The 16,602-nt window shown below is 35.1% G+C and overlaps 2 protein-coding genes and 1 long non-coding RNA gene across 5 annotated transcripts in view; all 3 read left to right on the top strand.

Moving 5' to 3' along the window:
• LOC124451807 overlaps positions 1–16,602 on the top strand; it is a 122,414-nt gene that overhangs the window by 7,116 nt on the left and 98,696 nt on the right. The window lies entirely within an intron of this gene.
• Positions 6,211–6,809, top strand: LOC124451815. The gene is made up of 3 exons (XR_006950685.1): positions 6,211–6,232; positions 6,432–6,508; positions 6,701–6,809. It is a non-coding gene; the product is annotated as an uncharacterized LOC124451815 (long non-coding RNA).
• The window catches only part of LOC124451806 (receptor-type tyrosine-protein phosphatase alpha-like), a 32,416-nt gene continuing 31,156 nt past the window's right edge, over positions 15,343–16,602 (top strand). For all 3 annotated transcript variants that reach the window (XR_006950682.1, XM_047002406.1, XM_047002407.1), the window contains exon 1: positions 15,343–15,503. Coding sequence is in view for 2 of the 3 variants with exons in the window: in XM_047002406.1 (XP_046858362.1) it covers positions 15,434–15,503 (70 nt within the window). In the remaining variant the exon portion in view is untranslated. The remainder of the gene's footprint in view (positions 15,504–16,602) is intronic.

The raw sequence follows: 16,602 nt of genomic DNA on the forward strand, positions 1-16,602 counted from the left end.
TCACAGTACTTTATTTACCGTAAAACTGAAATGAACTTACTTCAGTTGTCAAAATAAACGTTTGATTCAATGTTTTTTGTTGAATACGACTATACAACATGATGCGACACGTTGACTGTCTTTTTATTTAGTTCCTGAAGGGCCTCCTCTAAATATAACAATCTCTGTCATCAGCAGTTCATCGTTATCAGTCACGTGGGAGCCACCTGATAAAAGCAAGAGAAACGGGAGAATTGTCAATTACACTGTTTGTATACCACCTAGTGAGAGCTTCAAATGTTCAGAAACCTTTACTACCGAATACCAAAGCTTTATCATAAATGAGTTGAAACCAGCGACGACGTACTATGTGTGGGTTTTGGCAAGTACAAAAATTGGTTTTGGAAATTACAGTGAAAAGCAAATGGCCATAACAAACGGACGTACGTTTTCATTTAGAAATCTTCTCTTGCCTTGTTTAACTGTTACTAATTAATGGAGGGAGGTTGTGCACTTTAAAATAGGTTTTGTATTTTTAGTGCCTCCGAAAGCAACGGTCAACTCGTCGGAAAAAACTTTGACATTTTCTTTAGAAATTCCTACGGTTAAATATGAGTAAGTTATAGTACGTAAGTTCTTAGATCATTTATTTTGAGCCTTTAAACACTAGGTTCAGCACATTTATTTACTTAATGGAAATAACACAAAAAGCAGTCAAATTTTATGACTCTTTGATTCATAAATATTTAAACTTAAAGGCTTATAATTGTGCATGGTTAATCTTGACTCTCAGAAAAGACGAATAACGAAAATACCTGCTGCTAGGGATATTTTATTTTTTCTTATTCTGCAACCTGGATCGTGGGAGCAATATATAGCAATTCCTGGTTGTCCTCACTACTTAGCCATATTAATTTTGGCTATTAGGATAGTCAGTTGACTAACTTTGTTCATGATCTTTTTTTAAATTTAAAAAATGAATTTTAAACTCAAATGCTATCGTTGTTTTGAACCATTGATCTTTTTGGTGTCTTTTTTTGCAATACGCTTCCCATGGAAAATATGTATATTTTTTTTATTTCAGGTACTTATTCGTAATTGCCATGCAAGGTGACAGACAGAATCTTCCATCGCCTTTTACATTAAATGTTGAAGACTTCTCATATTCGACTCCTTCACCACCAAACCTTTACGTTGCTGCGGTACTTAAGCCAAGTGGTATTGGTATTTTCGTGTTTATACTTGGTGATGGCTCAAATTCAAGTATTTCGGGAACACGAGGTCGTCGTTCTCCAGAAACAGTTTATTATAACGCTCCTCTAAAACCCAATACTACTTATCGAATTTTTCAGCGTGTGGTGATAAATGATCAGGTAATTGCTTGAATTTTTGTTAAAACACTTCTTTTTGTTTTTTTTTATCAAAATTTAATGCACTTCTTATCAGGGTGATTATTATTCTACTGAATGGAGTCCTTCAGCAAGAACTGCTTCAGAGCTACTTCCGCTTCCAGGTGAGTTTAAGAGTATGGCTTTATTAATAGTCGAAGCATAACTTTAAACGAAATCGCGGAGAAAGATTGCCAAATGGACAGTGGAAATTTTTTTTCAGTTTTTTTTACAATAAAATAACTGTTTTTATATAAATGAATTTGCTGGATTCAGAAGCATTCTTTCTACGATGTGCAAATTTGAAGTTCGATATGAGAAAATCTGAACACTGCTTATTTTCAATCGTGTGGTGATAGTGCATGCAATATTGAAGGGCATGTGTCTTTCTCTCTGTTTTTTCTCTCTTAGGCGATAGTAAAGATGATGATAACTATGATAACAACGTAACTGCAATTGCTGCAGCTTCTGCAGCTGCTGTTGTTTTCGCTATCGTCTTTGTGGTCCTAATAATTCTTTGAAGAAGGTAGGAGGAGTTTAAAATGAACTGTAAAGTCGACTGACAGCATTAGTGTGAGAGGTGAATGTTTGACACTTTCACATGCAATTTTTCACTTCTTGCAATTGATCTTACTTGTTCATATAACTAGCTTAGAAACACTGCAAATGCTTTTTTTATCTTACATATCAGACTCTTCTTCACAATTGCGCATCATATATTGTCCCATCTTTCTCAGAGTATCAAGAGAAATTATCAAATACAATTGAACATTAAATATGTTTGCAAGATTTTACCAAACTTCCTTATAAGGGATTTAGAAACCTGCTGAATATATGCACAAACAAATGACAACTCTTAGTTTTTTACACTATTCGACAATGTCTGAGGATATTGTTTTGGTTGTAATAAAAGAGAACGCATGAAGCATTTTCTGTTTTAAAAAATGGCAAGCACTGTTTTGTAAGATAAAAAGGAGCATGATACGCTTAAGAAGATTTTGTACTAAGAAGTACAAGCAGGCCAAACTTTGCGTACAAAGAACGACGAACAATCAACTCGTGGGTACTCTACTACTACTGTCTTCTGCAAATGATGGTATATTTTTCTAGAAGACGTGCTGTTGTTAAAGAGCCTAAATCGCATTTGCAATCAGAACATGAGAATAGGAATGGACAAGAGCTGTCCGTTAGAAACGACGCGTTCATCGTTAATGACAATGCGGATCCTGTTGTACGACCAAATGAAGAAAATATTTATGTAAACAAGTCAATTTCCGAAGAAGAAATGTGTGGAAACAAAGAAAGTAAGTAATTTTGGAAAATGTCGTTTTTTTATAACGTTGGTAGTTTTTCTTGATTACATTGCTTATTATATGAGACATGTTTTCTTGAAACGCTCGGTCAGTCGACAAAAAGTAGAAGTTTTTTCCATGTATGTAGTTGATGAAAATAATAATGTGGTTTGATTTGAATTTAATTGGAGTTCCAGGTAGCTCTGTGTAATAAGTCTGATTTCAAGATAATTAATTATATTTACAACATTGCCTACTATGAAAATGATTGACAATACGCTTGCCCTAACGTTATGCATGAAAAGCAAAACAGCTTGATGATAAAGCTATCTTGACATAGTAAATTGTTGTATGTTAGTACATAGCCATTGTGTAGCTATGTCCTTTATCTGACAATAATTTTCACATTGTTATTTTTCAGCTATCGAGACCCGTAATCGGCTACCAATTCCACTCGCAAATTTTACTGAGCACGTAAAAAAACTGAGAAGAAAAAACATGGAGGAATTGAGGCTCGAATTTGAGGTAATGTGTTTTATGTGCTCTTTTCTACAGATTCGAAATCCTTAGCGGACTATAAATTCAGTCAAATTTCTCATATTATATGTGCTGTTATGATTAGTTTAGCATCTTCGGCTCAATCCAACATTAAAAATAAGCAGAAAATTTACGAAGGGTGGAAGCTGGAATGAGGTGATAAAAATGAAATTTGTTGTTATGAAATGAAAGTTTGAGTCTTGGCTTGCAAAGTGCGGAGATTTTAAAAAAGAGTACGTCCGCCGCACTGATAGGTAAACTTAGGTGGTTTTCTTTTTAACTCGTGCACGGCTCTTTCATGCACAACCGAAAACAATTATATACGAGATTAGATTGTGTATTCATACCTATGCTTGAACATTAGATCCTTACTGGGTAAACTACGCAACCCAAATGTATGAGGATTCACGTTTCAGTAGCTATGAGTTTAACACACTTGTTCAGTTTTGTATTTGCTTACTATTAAAATTTGCAGGACTTACCAAATGGTCAACTGGGTTATTGCCAAAAGTCCTATGAATTCTGCCAAAAATCGATATGGAAACGCAGTCACGTGTAAGGCTATATTGACTCGAAAACCATGCAATACTGACAAAGTTGTTATGAGAACACTGTCATGTGTCAGATTATTGACACAGATACCTTACAATACCCACAATAATGCTTTCAAAACACCGTCACATGCAAAAATGACCAGATGAATCTAATGTATACGGTGAAATTCAAGTGACCATCACTGAGACAAAAACATTCGCTGATTATGTCACTCGCATTATGGTTGTTGAAATGGTAACTTTTTTTTCCAGTCTTTCTTTCTGTTGCTGCTTGTATGTTTATTTTCCCTTGAATAAGATATAAGGCAGACCTGAGCCAATTCTTTTTGTTAAACAAATGGGGTTTTTTTTGTTGTTTTTTTAAACCTGACCCAGAATTGTCACATAATCATAGAGTTTTTTTTATGTTCATTTATGTCTGCGTTCATTTTACGAATGAAACAAAGTGCATAAGGTTGTTCCATGTATATGTACATCTTCGAGGCTAGTCTAGCTCTTATCACAACTGTAGCTGTTGTTGGTGTTGACTAAAATGTTGGACATGTTTAGAGGTTGCCATTATCCGAGTGAAGTCTGCCGTATTTAAATACCAACACCAACAATTCCTGACACGACAAATACGACAAACCGGATTTAACTTCTCACCTGACTGATAATCACCACCAGTAAGCAAATGATGTCGAAATGGCAACATGAACAGAACTGTCTCAGAACTGCACATAATGGGGAAGAGATGGGAGGGATAGCTATCAATATGTATAACACTTCCATAAGAGGATGTCAAACTTCAATGAAAGGTTGAAGATTTACGTATAGAATGAAAAACGTCAGTGACGCTTTTGAGAGGTAAGCGAGGAATCAAAGGCTTCGTGAAAAAGTGTTCATCAATTGTTCACCTCATGGTATCATTTTTTTGAAGGACAATAGCAAATATAGCTAAAGTAAACATTGTCTTCAGCCTCCTCTTTTTATTTTCAAATTTACCTCGGAAAAGGATGAGCAGTATCATTTACTTCTATAGAACGGCGAACATCACGAAGTCGAGCAGTTCCACTACAAATCATGGCCAGACTATGGAGTAGCTCGTTATCCAACACAACTCTTGACATTCAGGAACCATTTCAAGCTATCGCACAAGACGAAATCCGGTCCTGTCGTCGTTCACTGTAGGTTAGTTGGTCTAGACGGACTAAGCAACCCACTGTGTCCTTACATTGATCAAAAATACTCATAGAAATTGTCGTCTTGTTATCATCAGGAATTTTTTTCAAACATTTCCTTACTGACATTAATAACCTTTTTCAATGTTGAGAGAGGCGAAACTACTTTCCAAATTTCGTCGACACAACTTTCGCCATTGATGTCATTGACGAATTAGTAAATTACTAAACACAATGAAATGCTTCCAAATGAACTATCTGCCAGCAAAATTTTTTGGAAGAAAGCCTTGCATTCAGGATTCAATAAAAATAGCATTTTGACATTATGACATGCTCGAAAAAACTGGGTATATAAGCGTTTTGCTGACTTTGCTTTTCTTAGCGCCGGTGTTGGTCGTACTGGAGTATTTATTGCCATAGATAAAATCCTCGATGATCTAGATGATGATTATGAAACAAACATTGATGTATTTAACTTTGTGGAGAAGATGAGATCGCGGCGCATAAACATGTTTCAAACAGCGGTAGTTACTTAAGAACATCAGGACAAACAGCATTGATCGAGTATATTTAGTTTAGTTTATTCTTTGTCAACTTAAGAAACATTAGTTCTTCATAAGAATTGCATCGATTTGTTGAACTTCAGACAAAATAAAAGTAATTTTAAACGCACGTTAAATTTATTTTCTTATAAAAACCATTATATTAGATTTTAGATAAGTCTTAACACTTCTTTCTTTTTACCAATTAATGATCAATACATGTTCATTCATGACACCAATGTGGAGCGAATGAAGTTGATGCTGTAGAAATAAAGGTCAAATTTCACAACTTTCAAAGACGAATGGGGCTGGAAAAATAGGATTTGAAGAAAAATTCGAGGTGTTTAACATCTTTTATTTAAATTACTATTTCTCATGAAGACTCGTGTTGATGTAAAAAAGAGTCAAATTTCAATATTAGATCATTTATCTTGAACAAACTAGAACTGAGCACACAACTGAATTTTATAAGCAGGCCCTCCTGATGAAAACATCAGGATGGATTACAGAGGAGCTCAAGATATAACATGAGATCACTCATATATGAGAATGAACTGTACTAAAGAAAAAAAGGAATAAGGACTCAATATCAATTTACTCCTCATAAATACAAATTCTTGAAGTAACCCAAATTTTCTTTTGCAGCGTTTACAATCAGTTACATCACAGCTCCCAGAAGAACTTTGTGAAGCAGCACTTTCGGATGAGAACAAGAAGAAAAATCGTAATCCAAATATCTATTCAATTAAGATATTTATACACATCAAGGTGCAAAACCTGGTATTTATTAAAATTTATGCAAAGTCAATTTACATAATACATTAAGTAGTTCTATAGAATTACTTTGCAATGCAAAGTACAAATTTTGAAGTTCAATAACATTTACACAGTTTTATGGGCATTCGCTTAATGTAGATGAATATTAATCGTTACAAGGTGGAAAAGTAAAAGCAGTGTTTTAAAATTTGTTTCTTTCTAGCAGAAACTAATCGTCCAACTCTTCGACGTATTGAACGTGTGGAAAGTTCTGACTACATAAACGCATGTTTTGTTGATGTAAGTAGCCGTGAAGAATTTTTGCGGAGAAAAAAATTAGCACGACTCATCAATTTTTTTTTAGTAATTAAAGCGTTTCAGCTTTTAAACCAGATATTACCATTTCCAAACAAATAATTGATCTTTCTATTCTGGTTAGTAATGGATAAATTATGAAAATAACTCAAAGACTCTTTTCATGATTTCTTTTAGGGTTATCTAGGAAAGAATTACTTTATTGCAACACAATTGCCTTTAAACGAAACAATAAACGACTTTTGGAGGATGGTAACTCAGCATGAATGCACGACCATCGTTTTGCTGAGTCAGATAAATAAAGACGTGGAGGTTTGTGACGTTTTTGTAGAAGCAGAGAAATTTTAAATGATTTAGTGAGTGGAGGGGTGAAGGGTAGAGGTGAGTTTTCCAAACTAAGTTCGTTAATAAGAGGGAGGAATGGGGTGTGTCAAGTATTGCACAGTTTACTGTTTTTCTGCCATTTTGCAGAAAAACAAAATGGCAGAAACTAACTAATCTCTTGCAACTGCGATCTGCTAATCTATTCACTTTTTTTAATTTGATGTCTATTTTGTGGTGTTTTTCAAAATACATTATCTATTGGACGTAATGCCTTACAATGTGATATTAGAATGATTGGAAGAAAAAAGCTCATCACTTAACACCAACATGGCCAACAGAATTGCTGTCAAACACAGTTACGTTGATTTTGAAATAAGTTCTACCATTAAAGGCTCCTTGTCAAAATTTCTTGTTGTCAAAAACTTCTTGTCTTATTTCGGGAAACGATCTCATTTATGTTTCTAAAGGATTTTAGTGAGATATTGCCCAACACTCATACAAAATTGAATGACATTTTAAACCATAATAAAGCATTAGAGATTCACTTTTAAACTTGTTCGGAATATCCAATGTTTTGGCCCACGAAGAGAGCAACAAGTCAACCTTATGGAACATGTACTGTTTTGTTTGATTCAGTCGTAAAGAAAGAAGACATCGTTGTAAGAAAGTTTATTGCTTCTCCAACGAGAGTGAGTATTATAATAGTTGTGAAGTATTTGACACTTCAACATCATCATCGTTGTAAAAAGCTTGGTGAAAAGTTTCAATGCGTCATAAAAACATTATCTCTTACGATATTGACAGTGCCATCTTTTTTTCGCTGCTCTAATGAGTCTCAAGCTCCGAGTTTTTGATCATCGTGCAACTCGATGTATGCACTGTCAAACATAATTATTGCAACAAAAATCACAGCGTAAAGCTTATCATAGTAAGCACAAGCGAGGAATTATCTGCTAAATAAAGTTGGATGTTCGTAGCAAGTACACTTTCCTTCATCCAGTACAATCCCTTGAAACGAGCAGTAATAACACAAATGTATAAGTAAACACAAAACCTTACCAAATATCTAGGAAATCAAAGAAGGTCGAATGGTCAGAATGGTTCAGTACTTATCATGGCCTAATCATGGAGTACCTAAAGATAAAAAGAGTTTGGTGAATGTCTTGACAGAAGTCGAAAAGGCACAAAGAGCTGTGGAGGTCAAAGGGCCTGTTGTCGCAGTTTGCAGGTAATGCGTTTGCCTCTAGAGGACAGTACTGCTCAGAAGTGTTAGGTTATGCTCTCATGTGATGTGTATATGTGTATCTGGGTAAAGTGTGTGTTAACTTCCTACATGTTTAATTATAGAAATGATTGTAAACGTAATCGATATTATTTGTAACAAGAGCTGAGGAAATAAACTGACCAATCATAGTTTAGCGTCACGTATGTAAATAGCTGTATCATTATGTGTATCAGTTGTCGTGTGCTAGTCTTTCTTCTATGTGTGGGAATAAATGTAATAAAACCTCCAGACATCAGTGTGATTATTTATCATGGCCACTGCATCAAACCCAACAAGAAGTAACTTTTTTAACACGTTCAAGAAGAAAATTTTTTAACACGTTCTGAACGCGTTCCTAATTGTTCAAAAAAACTCGGTATAACATGGAAATCTCCGAAATTGAACACTTTTATAGCGAAGATATATGATCAATGATCGGATGCGGCAAACAACGCGTTTTGATATGCGTTCCATCTTAAGCCGAACGCAATTAGAACGCAACTGGAACGCATTTCGGAACGCGTTCCAAACGCGTTTTCGGTAAACATACTTCTGAGCAGTACTTTAGGCTCACAAAGTTCATATGACAAATAATGGCTTGAACTTAAACTTTCGAGATCGCAGAGTCTAAGTGAAGTGAAATTTGAGGAAATTTACAGATTTTAATGTCGATGTCGCAACAAAAGCAAATTTTTGTCCACCCTTCGTCTCCTTGTAATCCAGGAACAATATGTCAATTTCTTCTTGAAGCTACATATCCATTCAAGCATTCGATTTTGTCCTCATACTGCAGAGAGTCGTTGATATTTGTGCTTGAAATAGTTTCAGCAAGTTGATAGTGACATATTCCTCAGAGTTTCTTTTTTATCAGAAAACTACTGAATGTGATAAAGCTTTTGAAACATTGTAATTTCAAAATTTATTGGTGAAGTGAAGAATTAATTCCTGTAAAAGGTCTTTGTAACCAGTGAAGTTTTTTCCAGTTTTGTTTTAGTTTGTATTATTTGATAATTGAATTCTTTACGTGAAACTTTGATCGTTCTATTAATATTTCAACTGCAAGTGAACCTTCAGAACCTGCAGGTAGATCAGGCACTTATATCACCATTTCAAACCTTGTGGATCGAGTTAAAATCGTCATGGATGTGTTTCAGTGCATAAAACTGATCCGGAGTAGACGCCCACAATTTTTCGAGACCGGTAAGTAAAATGAAAGCCAATTTCAAACACAAATTTTTGCATGAAATTGGAATTTTGATTCGACCTAAATGAAGATTTTCAAATGAATTGTTTTATACATTTAAAATTTATCTTTCTTGAATGAAAGTAAAATTTTTATATGTAGATATGAGCTTCGCACTTTGTTGAACAATTTAAGCAATTGTCTCATGAACCTGAAAAATTCAGGTGGCTCAACGGGATTCGAACCCATGACCTCTGCGGTTCCGGTGCAGTGCTCTGACCAACTGAGCTATGAAATCACACACTGGTGAGCAGGTCAATTTTGTTTGGTAGATGTTTTCTCGTGAAAGGAATGTCATACGAAAGAATGTTTCAAACACCGCACTGCATAAAAACATTCTTTAGTAAAATTTTCATTAGCATTTAGGTATTTCGTTTTCTACATGAAAGTAGTCTTTCGTAAGTGTAAGCAAATTTCTGCGAAATGTAACGTGAAATTTTCGGGAGTTTTTTTGGTTCATTTATATTTTTACTTATAGTTTTATCCATTTTGTGAGATTTCTGATCATTTGCTGTTGATGTGTTCTTAGGAGCAATTCAAATTTTGTTACAATGCAGTGTCTTGCGTGTTGGAGTCCTTTGACGAGTATTCAAATTTCACAGAAATAGCGAAATCTTGAGACTTTAGTTTACACATGTTATTTAACAAAGGTCAATATATAAAGGATTGGACCAAAGTAAAATACGTTTCATAAATATACTAACGTCACTTTTTATTACTGACCTAAGGTAAACACCATTCATTTAGTTGGCACTTACTAATAATTAATTGTTTTATTCTAACCATTTTTTCCTTATGAAATAACGTACAACCAATGAAAACAGAACGCGGTGTAGATAATTACATACATGTAATTTGAAAACAACGTTATGACGCCGTCTGACATTGTCGAAATGATTGCACGGATGCTGCACAAAGTCAAAAGATATTTTGCGAGCGAAAAATTGCCTTGCCATGAGTAAAAACTCGTTCATGAGCAACTTAACATGGTGCTGTCAATGTTGTTGAAGAAGACGTGCTGAATTAGTTTTGTGAATGTTTATAACATTTGTTTACGTTTAACTTTTTTAGGAGGTTTCCTTTGCATTTATTTTCACAACTGTAACTATTTTTAATTTAGAATATTTGCCTAGCTCTCATTTTATGAGATAGCTAATTCTGTCTGTTGTTCTCAAATGTACTAACAAAAAACCTCAAAATTTCTTTTAAATTTAATTTTACTTTATTGTTGTATTAGCTTATAGCTACATAAGACTGGCTACTTATTTATTGCATTAGCTATTTAGAAAATGTAAGTTCTTTAAAAAAAGAGTTTTGTGGTCCCAAATAAGGCATTATAATATCTGCAACAAATTTCACACAAAAACTCGATGCCAGAAGGAGTTCCCAACCACCGAAGAATATTTAACAAATGAGTTTGTTTGTTGGACTTACTATTTATCTTCCAAACCTTTCAACCTACGGCAACCTTTAAATCAATTGCTTAGGAATGATAAACACTGGAAATGAACCTCAAAATAAAATAAAAATTGCTTCAAACAAAGTTAATTCATTAGGGACAGGTCCTGGCAAAATATAGGATTGGGAACGACTACTAAACTTTGAATGTGAGGTTTCACTCGATGGATTGCGACTTTAACACAAGTCATTCTCAATATTATGGAAAAAGGGAACTGCATGTGCGTCAAAATTCTTATCAAAAATGGAAAACATTTTTAAATGTCACCTCATGGAAGTCAAGAACATGTGATCTAATTATCTTTGATAATTAATGAATTGGATCATACTAGTTTTTTCCCGATTCGCTGTCATTTGTATTTGTTCATATTATTATTAAAAAGAGGACAATGTTCATATATTCATGTTCTACCGTATGAAATTATTTTGAAATCGATTGTTGTCTGCCGATTAGCTGTAACATGCATAGGTAAATATCTTCCTTATCGTATCAAATAAATGGACTGTGCTATACACTTCAACAGTTAGGGTTTTCAAAGTTTGATAAACGACGTTTTTTCAGTATTTTTTAAGCTACAGCTGGCCGCCTGGCCGGAGTGCAGATTAGCCAACTCTCGTATTTTCATCGACTATAAAAACTGCATGTCCGCACGCTTGACATCAAATAGCAAGGCAACGCAACAATCAACTTAATTTCGACAGCTAAGTCCATCTCACTCCAAAAAGTCTTGAAAAAGGAAGAGAGCAGGTGCGAAAGACCAAGAGGCTGGAAATAGTGATGGGCTCTCAAAAATTAATCTTGCTAAATTTACTTCCAGTGTCTTCGTCTTGTTAGACTGTTACAATTCAATGTTGAACACAGTAGTTTAGCAAGCTCGATAATTGGGGTGGGTAAGGTAATTTTCATAAACTATTACAGAATAAGATTTCAAAAGAACAAACATATGGCCAACATAGCGCTTCCCTCAAATTATGTCGACACCAATGGTTAAACAACGATTTTCATGCTTTGGTCTGCTAAACTGTACTTGCCCCCTTGTAAATACAATAACTTCTATTCGTATCTCTTGCAAATCTACATTTTTTTTAAATTTTTTTTCGATACTGCATAAGCAAGGCGTATCAAGAAGAGGAGCAGAAAATTGTGGTAGTAGATACCTGCAAAATCAAGTTTTGAGACCTTATGTTCAATACCACATTACTTCAACTATATTACTAGTGAAAGAATTAGGCTATTACAAGTTTGAAGACAAGGTCTTAAGCTATATGTATCCAACAAAAAAATTTTGTTCAAGAACCAAAAGTCATATCAACACCATTTCTTAACTGAATATGCAGGAAAGGGTGAAGAATGCAATGATATAATTTTTGATCAGTACAGTAGTGTTTGATTTTCCATGGTTACCAAAAACCATCGCCAACCACCATGATTCATTATTTCTCAATCTTTACTTAGGTCTACTCTACTCCTATCACATTTTGAAGTATTTCATTGCATTCTACACCTCAAAATACATATAAATGCCAATATTCATGAAGATTGGATTGCTGGTTCTTCTAAACGACCTGCCCCAAATCGCACAAGTCAAAATAACGACAAAAAAATATAGTGCAATATTTATAGATAATTTTTGAATAAAATACAATAAACTAATAGAATAAAGGGGCAAAACCTAAAAAATGAACAATTAATGTTCTTTAAAATAAATGTTTAGCTCCCAAAAGTACCTCTTTCGTACATAGTTCCTTCTTGTCTCTCATTTTGGTCAGTTCGCTTCTTCCTCTCACTCCTACAAATCTGACGCCGAAGCTTTGCTTCCTCTGTCATTTTCTTAGCAGCTGCATACAGTCTCTTTTGGTCGATTAAAGAAAAGCCAGTTTTGCTATGCTTTCCTACTTTAATATTCAATCCTCTTTGAATTGTTTCAAGTGTCTTAGCACCACCATTGAACAAGCAAACTGCTAACGAGCATGCTGTCAGCACTGTTTCTGGACCGCTAAAAACTTCCTTCGGACAGAAGTCCCAAACAAGGTGATTTAGAGCCTCATTGTTATTTTGAGACAATCCAGCCAGCACACTATCCAACAGACTTTTATCCCACAAGCCTTGAAAGACAGGCAAAATTTCTTTCATTACTACTGGAGCAATGTTTTTTGGTTGGAATGTTTTTGTTCAAAGAACTTTATCTTTCTGCCAACTACACCATGAATTTTCTCCCTCAGGGCAATACTGGTGCATTTGCTTGTCTTTTGTTGAAGCATAATGGTGCCAAATAGCTTTTACTGCTCTCTCCATGCCATCAATATTCCCCTTATTTTCCCTTAGAGCTTTCCCATAATACCTTTGGAACATATCAATTAGGTTGTCGGTGAGACGATTGCGACCTCCAATTGTTTTGCCATCAGACAATTTAGTGTTCCTCAAATCTCTTTTCTTTTTTCTAAGCCTTTCTCCCATCCTCTTTTGAATATGTCCAACACATTCAATTTTTTGAACCTCCACATCTCCATATGGGTTCGAGCGTACAACATCGCGATGTGAGGAACAATCGCAATCACCTACAAAATCAACATAACGCAAGTTATGCTTCTCCAATGACCGTTGCCAGATTCCCACTGTACCAGCAGCTTCCATTGCTTTAGCAGATCTGTCAAAGTTGGCATTACATTTAGGACCATGGGTTTCCATCCAATGATTATACTCCTCTGAGTCTGGGTCAAGATGTTTCTTGGAACGGCATTGGTAACACACCTTACTTTTCACTTCAAAGTCAAGGACTTTACCACTATCAATTTCAATGGCAGACACCATACCATATAGAGATTGAAAACCTCTTCTTGCCCATGTACCATCACATGAAACTGCAATATCCAATGGTTCATGCTTGCCCACATTGCTTTTGGCTCGCAGTTCTTTTGCTGCTTTTTTCATTTCATACTCAGCGACTTCCTGTGAAACACGGGAAATCGCCTTCACATGGGTGTTATAGGATTTTTTTGCTCCTGGCCCTGGCATGTCTATAACAGCACAAAATTTAACCAAAGCTAATCTTCCCTTTCCAATTACTCTCATAGCCAAAGTAACTCGACGATTCACATCATAAAATCGACCTTTACCTTTGACCACTCTTTGTGAGGTTGGGAGCTCAGTACAGGTATCACAAGAAGAGTTAGAACATTGCAACAACATTGTTTTAGCCAATCCACATCCTCCAGGTTTTTCTAACAGACGTAAACTACCTTTCAAACAGACTTTGCAAACGGCACATTTCGATATAATTTGACCCAGCATAGCTACGTCTTGAAAGCGATAACCAGTGGGAATTCGGGGTGCGGATGTTGTCGTATGGCTGGATGAGCTTTCATCTAGTCGGATTTTCTTCGATGAAATACTGCTTTCACCATCGTCGTTATTTTCTTTCGGCTTTCTAGAGCGTTTCCCTGATCTAACAGGTCTTCTCAAAGATCGATATTTAGTTCTAGGCAGTGCCAGAAAACCTTCGGAAAGCTTTTGAATAACAATAACAGTAAAACCGTTGAACATGTACTGATCAAGCTTGATGTACAAATTAGATACCAGGTTCTATTTATGGTAGAACCCCAGCCCAGGCCCTAAGCTATTCACGTACACGCTTTCTAGCATTGTAACCCTGTTTATTTAACGTAAAAATGGGGAAAAAAACCAAATTTTCAAATTCGTTGCCATAGAAACACCATGGACTTTAAAATACCGTCTTCAAAAAACATAGAATTTTCAGCTTTAAAATAATGTTTTCAACAAAACAAAAGGTAGAAATTAAAATGTATATGCTAAGAAAGGGTTGTATGGAAAAATTAAAAAAAAATAAAATTCATGATTTTGCGGGTATCTACTACCTTAGATCTTGTGAAATTTCAATTCCTGATCATTGTGCTAACCAAATTGATACATTTTCTGCACGTTCTGCTGTTAAAAGTTACATCGCATTCCCATGCAGGAGTATAAAGCTTAGTGCTCACATCAAATGAAAGTAATTTATCCACGTGGCTGACAAACTTTATGCACCCGTGGGATTAGCATAGTGATAGAGATTGAAATTATCACAATAAGTCATTTTCTTAATTAAGATTTTTTATACATACTGTATGATAAAAAGATGCAAAAAGTAGTTATCATTAAAGCACAAGTTCCCGTCGAAGTTTGTTTTTATTCTTAGGTTTCTTGGGACTACTGCAGTTTAGGCGGACACCTTGGACGTTGACCAAAACCAAACCCAAACCCCCATTAATCCCAAACAAAAGACGAGCCAACTGTCTAAATTGCAGTCCAGCTCGTTTCTTACACGATTGAGGTCTTTGAGGACAAAATGCTTCTGTGGATTTGAAATAACCTAAAGCGAAAAACTAAACCGAGTAGACTGGGATAATGGGGCCACAAGCGCTGGGCTTAATACTAAGAGATCAAAGGCTCAGAGACGAGTGACCTTCTGGCTTCCGTTATGTATATTCATTATTTTGTGTCAAAGTATATTGAAATTGAAACTTCCGTGTTCAGTTGACAAACGTCCTGTTTAGTTATGGCCAGATTACGATCGTCGATAACTCAAATTTGAATTCGAATCCTACGTTTTTTAGTGAGTGGATGATGTCAGATATCAGTCAGTTTTGTTATCTGTTAATGTTCGCAATTATCTTTGTCCTTTCTATAAAAGGTATGTCCTTTGAACGTTGGATGTTTTATGTTTACCCGGTCGACACACAATTTGCAATGTTGAAGTATCAGTTATAAGAGCATGTGTCAGTCGTATAATTATAATTGATTATTGAAGTTTTACAAACAGCCTTATCCCAGTTAATCTATTTGTAATATGATCTCGACTACACAAGATCGAAGTATTTGAGGTTAGACGGCGTGATATTTAGATGTGCGGAAGTGCTTCGACATAATTTAAGTCATCGAAATCTTTTTTTTGTCTTTTTCATCTTCGAATTACTCATTTGCACTGAAAATGACTGAAGATGACTGTTAAGTCGAACATAAAAAAATTTCTTTGTGTTTTTCTTTGAATGCCAAATTAGTATAATTTGCTTTGGTAAAATTATTAATCCATTTAATTGTGACGTATGCGGAAGAAAAGAGCTCTCAGACTTTTGCCAATATTGAAATTTTCATTCCTCCCAGCAACGTGTTTGTGATTACGACCAATATATATTTGGGACTTAAGTGGGCATGGTAAAATTTATATTTGATTATAAGTCTCCAACCATCACTCTAGTGTTTGACTTTTAGAATAATGTTTCGTCTAAAGTGTGTGCGTATATAGCGTTCAATTTCCCGCCAAATTTCATGCCTCAATTTTTAGCAATATAGTTCGCATTCGCGACATTAAAGCTTGCATTCGCGACAATATAGTTTGCTTTTGCGACATTATAGTTTGCTTTCGCGACATTATAGGTTCCATTTGCGACATTATAGTTCGCATTCGCGACATTATAGTTTGCTTTCGCGACATTGTAGTTTGCTTTCGCGACATTATAGTTTGGATTCGTAACATTATTGTTAGCATTCGCAACATTAAAGTTTGCCTTTGCAACATTAAAGTTTGCATTTGCAACATCAAAGTTTGCATTCGCATCATTAAAGTTTGTATTTGCAACATTAAAGTTTGCATTTGCAACATTAAAGTTTGCATTCGCGAAATTAAAGTTTGCATTTGCAACATTAAAGTTTGCATTCGCAACATTAAAGTTTGCATTCGCGACATTAAAGTTTGCATTCGCAACATTAAAGTTTTCATTTGCGACAATAGT

The sequence above is a fragment of the Xenia sp. Carnegie-2017 genome, unplaced genomic scaffold (assembly GCF_021976095.1).
Source record: "Xenia sp. Carnegie-2017 unplaced genomic scaffold, XeniaSp_v1 HiC_scaffold_24, whole genome shotgun sequence".
Lineage (NCBI taxonomy): Eukaryota > Metazoa > Cnidaria > Anthozoa > Malacalcyonacea > Xeniidae > Xenia > Xenia sp. Carnegie-2017.